General features: G+C 50.0%; 1 protein-coding gene across 6 annotated transcripts in view; it reads right to left on the minus strand.

Annotated features, from left to right (window-relative positions):
- Positions 1 to 631: 631 nt before the first annotated feature.
- Positions 632 to 12040, minus strand: part of UBN1 (ubinuclein 1) — a 39218-nt gene continuing 27809 nt past the window's right edge. The window contains exons 13-18 of one of the 6 annotated variants that reach the window (XM_047837676.1): positions 9142 to 9192; positions 9005 to 9047; positions 6523 to 7845; positions 4879 to 5122; positions 4506 to 4595; positions 632 to 2215 (exon numbers count right to left, since the gene is read on the minus strand). In XM_047837676.1, coding sequence (XP_047693632.1) covers positions 2166 to 2215; positions 4506 to 4595; positions 4879 to 5122; positions 6523 to 7845; positions 9005 to 9047; positions 9142 to 9192 — 1801 coding nt within the window. In that variant the 3' untranslated portion in view covers positions 632 to 2165. The remainder of the gene's footprint in view (positions 2216 to 4505; positions 4596 to 4878; positions 5123 to 6522; positions 7846 to 9004; positions 9048 to 9141; positions 9193 to 12040) is intronic. The other 5 variants (XM_047837678.1, XR_007147653.1, XM_047837680.1 and 2 more) reach the window with 5 other exon arrangements.

Raw genomic sequence — 12040 nt, forward strand, 5'->3', positions numbered from 1 at the left:
GTTTTGGAAACCTTGAAACAATTTATTGAGTTGCTTTATACAAGATTAACAATTTTCACACCACCCCCCAACACCAACATCGTCGCGCCGCACAAAAGCCACAGCCCCTCTCACACCTAAGGAACGGCTGCTCCAAGGAAAGCCCCGCAGCGCCGCAGCCCCAGACCCCGGGGAGCCCGCTCTGCCAGCCCGTCTGCCCAGCCATGGCTGTTTAGGTCATTCACTCTTTCATTACCACAAATAAAGCATAAAGAAGAAAAAGAAATCTCATAAACTCCCCATCAAAGAAACGTTTCCCTGAGGCAAGAGGCATCACTAGATTCCTAAAAATGAGGGTATTCAGCTCCAGCTGCACACTCAATGGTACATGGGGAGGAGGGTGCGAGCGCTGCAGGGAAGGGACCTTGGGTATTCTTGGGCGGAGAAGCCTGGAGAGTTCCCACTGCTCAGTGTTCACGGAAGGCCTCTGCACGGCTCTGAGCTCAGCAATACAAATCTCTTCTTTGGCTCTTTTGCTACTACCTAAGACTACTCTGTAAACAAACTGGAAACCCAAGTTGCAAAAAAAAAAAAAAAAAAAAAGATATAATGAAGGGATAAGGAATCCACTTATCCACTTTAGCCAGATGTGAAACATGTTGTTTCTTACATAAAAAAAAAAAAAAAAAAAAAGCAGAGGCCTAGCCGGATAACTGAGTGAGGTCTTGCCCAGCTGGAAACGGGGCAAACCTCTGCATAACTGTGAGTTACTGAGCACTGTACCCTGGAAGGCAGGAACCAAGAGAGCTGCCTGTGTCTCCACACAGGTGTACATTCTGAGGAGGCTGTTGACTCTTAACATATTTGCAATCACTTAGCTGAAGCAGTCAGTTCAGATAGGCCTTGTGGGACACACTTCACAGGACAGGCAAGTGCCCTAAACATCCGTGTGAAGCAGCCGCTGGCTGAATGCGCTCCAGGGCAGCTGGCCTGGCCTGTCTCCGGCGCGCTCTCCCAGCTCATCAGCGCACCGCCCTCAAGTCAGCGCACAGCCCTGCTGCCCGGAGAGCCCCAGGACGTCAAGGCCTGTTTCTACATGGCAGATGCTTCACAGGGGCCTGTTCCTGCAGCTCTGCCTGAGAATGGTTTCTAAATAAAACAAACTGGAATGTCTTTGACTTGGAGCCCCTCATATCCTTGGCCCTCAGAGATGAAGGGCTTTGGGGCTCTTCAGTCCACCTGAATGAACTCTGAAAAAACAAAACGGGGGCCCTGGCTATACTGGGACCTGGGGTCTGGGGGCCCAGATGACCTTCAAGTCAGGATGGCAGATTAGGATGTGCAACTGTAAAAAACTCAAACTGGCTATGTCTTAAATACAGACATATCTTTTAAAAAAGTCTTCATCTGAAATCCACTCAGAAGGCCGAATGGACATGTGTCTAATTCTGCTCCACCATAAAGGCACTGGAATTATGTCTTACTATAATATGACATGCATTCTATCCAATGCATTAATGGTAATGATGAAATCTGGACCAAAATAAGTCTTTAAAAATCCTGTCACAACTGTTGAATCTACAAAAGTCTTTTCTCTGAAAGAGCTTCATTGTCATGTTCAGCAGAGAAGCTGGCCCCCAACACAATGAGCACACATTAGGTGTTCTGGGTATTTTTCAAAAAGACAAGGTAAGTCTCCCAGCTGTGTGTCAGCCTGGGTTTTTGTCCTGTTGAGCACACAGCCTGAGGATGGGACGGACACCATGACCATCGGGGATCCCAATGTGGCCAGGGGTCCCTGATCAGTAGGGCACCAGGAGGTACTCTGACCAAATGCCAGGGGGTCAGGCAGGTTTCAAACAGGTGCGCCCTGCTCTGCCCTGACACCACAGCTTCGTACAAGACCCACCACGCGCCCCAGCCCAGAGCTGCCCCTCCAACGATTGTCCATGACAGAGCCACAGGGCCCGGGGCACCAGGCCAGTCAGTGCCTCCACAGAGAAGCCCAGGGTTGCTCCCCTCACTGAAGGCACATCACAGTGCCAAGAGATGCTCCACTCAGCACTCACACCTTCGCCAGAAGGAAACCAATTGGCAGAAAGAGCATAGTGATTATCCAGTTTCTGAGACCTACTTGGTCAGCTTCCACCCAGACCTAAGTGAGTCGGGCCTTTCCTCTGAAGAGGTCACAATTTCCGTGGTACACCAGGCCCTTTTCCATGAAGCTGAGAAGCATCTGGAAAAAAATAAGCAAAAACAACACAAGTCTTTCAGGATCTCGGATTCCTTTAAGGCGGCAGTAACAAAAATTCAAGGGGATCACTTAACTAGCAAAAGCCCCTGAAAGCTGAGTTCCAAGGCTCAGACGAACCCAAAAACCCTTGGAGGCTGAGTGCACTGCTGCTTGCAGTAGCCTGCAGTGTGCACGGCACTCGGAGCACCAGAAGCCAGGGGCCCGACGCATGCTTGCCACGGGAGTGCACGTGTTCTCGGCCGCCACCAAAGTCCCCTGGCGGGCTAGGCTCTGGGTGAGGTCCCAAGACCGTGCTGCACTCAAACAGCTATGAGACCCTCTCACCATCAGAATCCTCAGGTCCTACGAAACCAGCTCAAGGTGCTAAGAAGCTAGCGTTCTAAGTCTGCACGGGAAAGAGAGCAAAAAGCAGACGCAGTCACACAGCTTTCCATTTACAACCACTCAATGGAATCCTCCAACCTGAAGAAGGTGTAAAGGAGACAGAAATGGAGAAATGGTACAAAAAAGCACTTTCCCTTTTTTTTTTTTTGGGCACTAAAAATACCACAGGCCAACAGTCATGTTTCCAATGGCTCTTAAATTATTTTCTTTGTTTCAAAGGGCGACGTTCCTGAAAGCAAGCAGAGGCAGGACTATCTTTCAAACCTAGGTCTTGCCTAGGTGGTTCTGTGACCCCGCATTACCCTCTTAGCTACAGTAGCAGCCACCAGTTTGTGAGGTGAGTCCCCTGCAGCTACCGCTTCCCTAGAGGAAAACAGAGCCCTTGTTCACACAGGCTTAGCCCCTCAGTTCTTTTCTCTAAAGAAGCAAAATTTCCACCTTACAAATTTTCAATCCATTCTTACAGGCAAAAGGCCTCCAGCATTCACTAGGAATATGTCAGCCTCGGGCCAGGGGGTCAGGGACCCACAGCAAACGTGGAGGAGCTTACACTCAGAAACATCAGGCCACAGGCATGCCCAGCCAGGCAGCTCCCTAACTCCCACCCCGGTACCCGCACACCAGGGCTACCCCAGCCTCAGCATCCTGGAGAATGGCTCTCGCCTGACCGGTGCAGCCTCCCTGGTCCCTCCCCTCTGGAGCAGGTCTAGCGTAGTAAGAGCAGGAAGCCAAAACCAAGACCTGGTGAGCCTGCGCACCAGGGTCTCATGAGGTGTACTCAAGAATCAGGTTCCAGCTGCCTTCTCACAGCAATACCACACCCTTTTCTGAAAACCACTGCTCTATGGAGATGAAAAGCAGGAAAAGAAAAGGAGCACTGCCCAGCTGTGTTCCTGAATGTCTGCTTTCACCCCTGAACTCCCTTGGGCATACTTTGTGGCAGCACAGGTAAGGGTCCCTCCTAAAACCTCACCATTGGGCTCTCCCTTTCACATAAAGCTTTAAGCACTTTTTACGGTGCCTGGGTGGCTCAGTCAGTTAAGGGTCCAACTCTTTTTAATTTTTTTTTTTTTTATTTATTTTTGAGAGCGAGTGAGCGAGCAAGCCCAAGTTGGGGAGGGGCAGAAGTGGACAGAGAGAATCTGAAGCAGGTTCCACACCATCATCACAGAGCCTGATGCGGGGCTCAGACTCACTAACCATGAGATCATGACCTGGGCCAAAACCAAAAAGGGAGATGTGTAACTGACTGAGCCACCTAGGCACCCCATTAAGCCTCTGATGCCTGATTTCAGCTCAGGTCATGATCTCAGGGTTCATGGGATCAAGCCCCGCATCTGGTTCCATGCTGACAGCAAAGAGCCTGCTAGGGATTCTCTCTGTCCCTCTCTCTCTGCCCTTCCCCCAGGTGACTTTCTCACCCTCGCACTCTCCCTCCCCTCCCTCTCTCTCTCTCTCTAAACAAACAAGCAAATAAAGCCTTGAGAGCTTTCTGTTAGCTGCAGCACCTGGAAGGTATAGCAACTTAACTGAACACTTTTCAGTTCCCCAATTAACCCTTGGAAATGAGCACCAACGTAAGCACCAAGTTTCGCTAAGGGAATTCCCCTGCTTTGAATACAGGCCATCACTGCCTCCCCTGTGAGCACACAGGATAAGGCCGACCCAGTGGCAATCCCAAGTGGGGAATGAGGGGAAATTCCAAAGTGGAAGCCTATGTTGATCTCTTGGAGTCCCCAAAGAGCCAGAGCCTTCAAGGACAAACCAGGACAACACAGTGACAACGAGTAGAAGACACTGAACTCCCTGGCAGCAGACAAGGCATCTGAACGAGTGGAGAGCAGAATGCCGCGTGGTGCGTGTGGCACTCTGACCACCTGGCAATTACCTGGCAGACTCTGCGGGACGTGAGTGGACACGGCAGCGTGTGGGAGAGGCGCTGCACGGGGTGGGCTGGAGTGCAAGCCAGCCAGGAGACCTGAGAGAAAACAGGAGGGGAGAAAAGAGCAAAACACACACATTGAAGACAGGAACAGAAAAGATGCTTCAGTGGTCGAGAGCCCAGACAACCTACTGGACTGGTTCTGGGTCAGAACCCCAAGGGGGAGGGGGCTCAGCACGGTTCCCAGGAACGCTGCCCAGGGTCACACACCAGACAAACACAGGAACCCAGCACACAACAACAGAACTCATCAATCAGCACAGGCAGTGGGGAACCTTCTGTCCATCCAGCACAAGGAGACAAGGAGAGAAGCACTTACTATGGTTGAGGCCGTGATGGAACGTCCCAGGGGCAGGACCCGTGACGATGGCATCCTTGGAAACCCCTGCTTTGGCAGAGGACTCGGCGCTGAAGGATACCACATGGAGAGGAAACTGGGAGATGATCCCTAGGGAGTTGGAGTTCATGGCTCCAGGCAGCTTCGGGCTGCCAGACTTGTAGGACGCAGACAGCAGATTTAAGGGCGAGGAGCTGGCCAGCAGCACAGCCCCACTCGTTCCTTTCTGGGGAGGAAACACAGCACGGTCAGAGCACCAGCACTGTTCAAAGCTCACTCACAAACCAAAGCTGGGGATGGATGTGCAGGGCAGGGACCCACTTGTACACCACCCCTTGTGAAGGCAGCCCCTGCACTGCTGCCCCCAAAGGAAGAAAGAGGATGGACTCTACACTGGCACGGAGAGGAGCACCTGGGTGGCTCAGTCAGTTAAGCGTCCGACTTCGGCTCAGGTCATGATCTCGCGATTCGTGGGTTCGAGCCCTACATGAGGCTCAGTGCTGACAGCTCAGCGCCTGGAGCCTGCTCCGGGTTGTGTCCTCTCCTCTCTCTGCCCCTCCCCCACTCGTACTCAGTCTCTCTCAAAAATAAATTAAAAAAAAAAAAAAAAAACTGGCATGGAATGGCTCCCAGGACCATGTTCATTTAAAAAACCAAGTATAGGGGTGCCTGGGTGGCTCAGTCGGTTAAGCGTCAGACTTCGGCTCAGGTCATGATCTCACGGTTCATGAGTTCGAGCCCCGCATCGGGCTCTGTGCTGACAGTGCAGAGCCTGGAGCCTGCTTCGGATTCTATGTGTCCCTCTCTATCTCTCTGACCCTCCCCCACTCATGCTCTATGTCTCAAAAATAAACATTAAAAAAAAAAATTTTTTTAACCAAGTATAAATTACTCCTTTGTGTAAGAAAGGAAGACCATCTTACCCAAACATCCACAGATGTAGGTACACACAAACACCAGTGTGTTCGTATTTATGTACATTAAACATACACACACATACATATTTGTATGTTTTGACCTTTGTCTTTATAAAGAGATGGGAAAACCCTGGAAACTAAGGAACACAGCTACCTTACAGGGGTGGTGCCAGGGTAGAGGTAGGTGAGATCCTGCTGTACATACCTTTCTATAGTTTTGTCTTTGTAACAACAGAGTCATTTTCTATGTTGGAAACATGAAAACAATTGCTCTCTCCTTTCCCCAGCCCGCATCCAAACTTCCTGTAATTACCTACCAGCAAGCCTCATCAACCACTGGACTCTGTCAAACTGCCTTTATCTGACCTGCAGAGTCCTTTAAAATCCAACCAAAAGGGAATCACTCTTACAAGTTACTGATTTCCTGGGGCATGAACATCTCCACAAAACTGATGAGCTGAGAGATGACGCCATTTTCATTTACTTGTTTTGAGAGATAGACAAATAGGAGGCTATGAAATGTGAAAGGAGTTTTGTGGCTCATTCTGTGCCACCCAGGATCATAGCACCTCTGGCAAACCAGTCCTTTCCCTCTGCTCATCCTCAGGAGAAGTTTCCAGCTCTCCCGGGATTCCTACCACTAGAAAAGCAAAAACCTACAAACAGGAAGCCCAAGCCTCCTTCCAGTTTCCGGGCTCACTATTCCTACCTGACCTTCAGTGTCGGATCTCTCTCTCCGACCAGGGCAAGGCAAGCGGCCCTGTCCACAAGACCCACGAGGGGCGGACTGCTGTGCCAGGACACTCACTGGCAAGGAGGTAGACGATGTCATGCTGCTAACTGCGCTGGACTTCAGGGAGGAGGTCAGTAGCTTTGCCACTCCCTGGGTCCCACCACTGGAGTCTCCATTTGGACCACCCGGAGGGGCCACCAGGGTCAGCTTTTGGGAAACGGGTGGTTTTTTCACTGCAGAGGCTGGGACGGGTCTGCTGGCAGACTGTCCTGCGGAGGGAGGCTGTACGCCGGGGAGCAGGTTCCCGGAAGTAGAGGTCGGGACTGGTGTTCCTCCAGAGGAAGAGCTGCTGCCAGAAGAAACCCCATGTTTAGAGACAGAGCTGGCAAAGGGACTATTCTTGTAAGATGGCCCTGAAGAGCCAGCGGAGTGCTGTTTTGCTGGATGGCTCGGGGCAGTGGAGGATGAGGCTGGGGTCTTATGAGAGGTGCTGCTGGAGACCGGGGGGCCTCCTGACGAGGCCGGCGTGGAGGGATGGAAGCTCTGGCCTTTGGTTGCTGTCTTCACAAGCTGGAGGAGGGAACGATGGCACTGTGGGGAGGAAGGCTTTGGGCCCTGGAGCTTATTGACAAAAGGAGCTGGGGGGGTGAAGCTCTTCTGCTGTTGAGCACCCGCGTGAAACACTTTCACCTGGGGGCCGGGCACAGGAGCTGCCGCCTGGGGTGTGTGAGACGTCCGTGGCAAGCCATGGTGCTTTGCTTTGGACTGATGTGCTTCCGGCAGGCCCTTGCTGAGCGCAGCCTGACAGGACAGCTCTTTGTAGCCAGAACTCTCCGGTTTTTTCTCCTGAGAGGACTGCCCCAGTGCCAAAGCCTGTTCAGCTAGAAAATTTAGGGGAGACTGCAGAGAACTAGAAGGCGATGGGGCGGAAGGGTTGGGCTTCGGAAAGTTCCTCTTCTCGTCTGTACATACGGTGCCTACGATCTTCTCTGCGGGTGCTTTCGAGGGTGCAGGCAATGTGAACTCAGAGCTCCCACTTGCTCTGCTATTCAGCACAGCCAGTTCCTTGGACACAACCTCCAATGAGGAGGCTGAATTACGGATCAAGTCTCCGTCCAATGAGTCCTCAAGGTTGATAGGAGCAGGATTAGCAAGGCTGCCAGATGCCTGGGATGAGAGCTCCCTGTTTGTGGCCCCAATGCTCAGGCCTCCTCCCGCGTGTTCTGAAGGCAAAGCCAGGGGGCCACCAATCTGACCTGATGGGACGGAAACCTTTTTGTCAGGCTTAGAAGAGGATTCCTAAAGGAAAATAGAAATTCCAATGGTTAGAAATGTCCAAAGATGCCAACGCTGGCCCTGTGGTGAGGATGCAAATGTAAGAGCACCACAGGCCCCCAAAACCCAGGCTTTCCTGCACGGTCACAAAACAGGGGAGGAGCAGAGTAGCTGCCATGCCTGCTTGCACTTGAAAATGCTGCTACCCCTTCGCCCTCTCTGGCTCATGTCTGGCTGGCTGGGACTGGCTTACCAAGCATGCTTTCTTGTTAAGTACACATCCATCCACAAAGAAACTCTTATTCTGTTTCTGAAAAAGTGTAACACTTGAGCAAGAGATGCTCTCTCCCTGTTGGCCTCACATGGTCTCAGAGTGCTCCCAGCTACACTCAGAAAATGAGGCATGGCATGAGAATTGCCTTGAATTAGCTTTCTTTTCCTCCCTGATCTTCTCTAGCACCTGTCTCTTCAGCTGGGCGCAAAGGAAAAGTCCTGTCACAGGAGCAGGAACAGGGTCTACCTCATTAATGCCACATCCTGAGTGCTTATTGCCATGTGTCTGAGACACCGAAGGAGCTCAACAGATACTTAGGAATACAGAATCTGCACAGCTTACTCCCATGGACTAGGTTTGTTAAGGGCACAGCAACTGGTAAAACTTTTGGCACAATAGCAATTTTTACTACACTGAGAGGTTTCTGCAATGCCTGAGATGGTTCTCGGTCTCTGCTCTCTACCCACTGTACTTCCCTCCATCTCTGCCAGGCAAATGCAACAAAGCCAGCTTCCTCCAGGCTCACCACTTAGCTGGCAGTGTTCTTCCATGAAAAATCTACCACCACGCTGCAAGACCTGAGCATCTGCAGGGGCTTTTCACTCCTCAGAGGGTGGTCGGGAGACCTCACTTAAATCTCACTACCACCCCCAGGAACTGGCCCGGTGGGTACGATCTCTTAGAACTAAGGCAGGAAGATATTATGTGGCCCAGCTCAGGTCTCTACCCTGCCAACCTCGAGCACCTGTAGTGGGGCAGGCTGCTTCTTGGTATAACCTCAAGAATGCCATCCTGGAGAGTTGCCTCCCAGTCCAGCAAAGCTCGACGAGTTGCTATGGTCAACTGACAGGTTTCACGTGCATGGCTGGAGGATGGAGAATGGTACATGACCAGAGCAGGCTGACTCACCTTCATCTTGATTTTGGATGAGGCCATTACTTTCTTCTTGGCCCTAGTAAAAGGAATGAACACAGAAAAGGTTTAGAGGAGATCCACAAAAGAGATGAAAATAATAGTAGTCCTGGGAAGAGAAAACACGGACTCACAGGATTGATGTCAGGTGCCCATGGCCTCGTCTGCTCTCCTTAAACAGAGTCCTGAAATAGAGAACACTGGATGGTTTGCGCAAGCTCCCTGAAAGCAGGCACTCTTCTTCTAGAGCTTTCCTACCACCCCTGGTACTCAGTGGCTATTACGCCTTAAATATCAGTGGACCGGTGAGCTTGATTCCTAGTGAGAGAATCTAAAGTAGCCGCACTGGCCATTCAAAAGCGAAGAGTCTAGGAGTGACCCAAAAAAGCTATGGCTCTGCCCCAATATTTCTCATAGGATTTTTCCCCTAGAGACAGCAGTGCTTTCCTTATTGCTGATTCTTACCCCTTCCAAAGGTCAAATGTGGAGTGACCCACAGCATGTCTTGTCCCAGGAAAACACAACAAAATTTTCTTTGTGACCCTCCCTATGTACTTTCACAGGGATGCCTAGGTGGCTCAGTATGTTAAGCATCAGACTTCATGGATCATGAGTGACCTTGGCTTGTAAGTTCAAGGCCCACGTCAGGCTCTCTGCTGTCAGCGCACAAACCCCACTTAGGATCCTTTGTCTTCTTCTCTCTGCCCCTTCCCTGCATATGCACACGCTCTCTCAAAAATAAACATTAAAAAAAAAAAAAAAAGAAAAGAAAAGAAAAGAAATTCAATCTGTAAAGAGAGAAGAGCAATTCCACCTAAAGAAGGTACAGAGACAAGGAGAGAAAGTTCCATGACTTGAACTCTGGGAAGATGGTGGAGTAGGAAGCACCAGAAACTGTCCACCCTCCTGGACAGCAACTGCACTAATAATACAAGCTGTCTAAAGGAACTATTTGGGAACGCTAGAGTGTGTTGAAGGCTTACCGTGCTAGAGTATGCTGAAGGCTTACCATGGGGGGCTGGGGGTGAGGGGGGACGGGAAAGGCCTGGAGGGTAAACTGCTGTCAATTTCAGCCCTCAGCACGGATGCAGCCTCCTGACCCCAGCCCCACGGCAGGGAGGTATACACATGTTCCTGCAGCAGCTTGCACGCAGCTTGCGGGAAGTAGGGCAGGCAAAAAGGACCCTGTCCTTCAACTAACAGCGAAATCTCTGCTTCGGCTGCTAATTGCTGCTTTTCATCACAGAGATGCAAAGAGGTGGGCAGCCACTGCTGTCCCCTTCTACCAACCATTGTTGCACGCCCCTGCCCCTCTGGCTGAGGTGACTTCCAGGGGATTTGAAAAACCAGTGCCCTTTGTCCCCGCTTCACTTATTCACTTTCCCACTTTTAGGAGACAGATATTAAAAACCAGAACATTCAAAACAACTGCATATATGGGGAAAAATGAGAAAGTGACTATATGAGTCCAAGGAAGGGTTTGGCCAAGACCTGGGAAGAAAGTTCACACCACAGGCTGCTCCCTGGCACCAAGACCACCCACAACATTCACAAAAATAAAATCAATAAACAGAACAGTGACCACAGTTACCAATACTGAATTGTAAATTTGAAAGTTGCCGAGTTGATCTTATAAGAGTTCTCGTCAAAGAAAAGAAGAATTGTTACTATGTGAGGTGATGGATGTTCCCAAGAAATTAAAAAAAGGATGTGTGAACAAAATGGAAATAAAGAGATGGAAAACCTAAAAAGAAATCAAAAAGAGATTTTGGAGCTTTAAAGTGTAATAACTGAAACAAAAAATTCCCTGGAGATATTCAAACACAGATGTGAGCAGGCAGAAGAAAAAAATCCACAAATTTGAATAGAGGACAATGGAAATCGCCAAGGCTGAGGAACAGAGAGAAAAAAGACTGAAGAAAAGTGAACAGGGTGTAGGAGACGTGTGGGACACCATCACTTGGAGCAGAATGCACACCACACACTGTACAAGTCCCAGAAGAAGAAGAGGGAGCAAAGGGCAGAGAGAATAGTGGACAAAAACTGGCTAAAAACTCCAAAAATCTGGTGAAAGAGATGAACATAAAAATCCAAGAAGCTCAAAGAACTCCAAGATGAACCCCACACAAAGCAATATAATCAAACTTTTTTTTCTAAAGTTTTATTTATTTCGAGAGAGAGAGAGAGAGAGAGAGAGAGCGCCTGCGCATGAGCAGGGCAGGGGCAGAGAGAGAGAGGGAAAGAGAGAATCCCAAGCAAGAGCCATGATGTCAGTGCAGAGCCCTATGAGGGGGCTCAATGTCCTGAACCATGAGATCACGACGTGAGCCAAAATCAAGAGTTGGCACTTAACCGACTAAGCCACCCAGGCGCCCCTATAATTGAACTTTTAAAACACAAAGACAGAATCTTCAAAACCCATAGAGAGAAGTAAATCATCATTTAAATTATCAGCAGATTTCTCATCATAAACTTGGGAGTCCAGAAGATAGTGAGCTAATATATTCAAAGTGCTAAAAGAGGGGGCGCCTGAGTGGCTCAGTTGGTCAAGCATCGACTTCAGCTCAGGTCATGATCTCGCGGTTCGTGAGTTCGAGCCCCGCGTCGGACTCTGGGCTGACAGCTCAAAGCCTGGAGCCCCTTCAGATTCTGTGTCTCCCTCTGTCTGCCCCTCCGCTGCTTGCACTCTGTCTCTCGTATTGTCTTAAAAATAAAAATAAACATCAAAGTGCTAAAAGAGAAGGTCAGACCAGAATCCAAATCCAGTAAAGCGGTCCTTCAAAAGTGGGAGAAATATTAAGATACTCCCAGATGGGGATGCCTGCATGGCTCAGTTGGTTAAACATCCAACTCTTGATTTCAGCTCAGGTCACAATCTCACAGTCGCGAGATTGAGCCCTGTGTCAGGCTCCATGGAGCCTGCTGGAGATTCTCTGTCTCCTGTTCTCTCTCTGCCCCTCCCCCAGCTTATGCGCACGCTCTCTCTCTCTCTCTCTCAAAATAAAGATTTTAAAATATATATATACACACATA

Source organism: Prionailurus viverrinus, chromosome E3 (genome assembly GCF_022837055.1).
Source record: "Prionailurus viverrinus isolate Anna chromosome E3, UM_Priviv_1.0, whole genome shotgun sequence".
Lineage (NCBI taxonomy): Eukaryota > Metazoa > Chordata > Mammalia > Carnivora > Felidae > Prionailurus > Prionailurus viverrinus.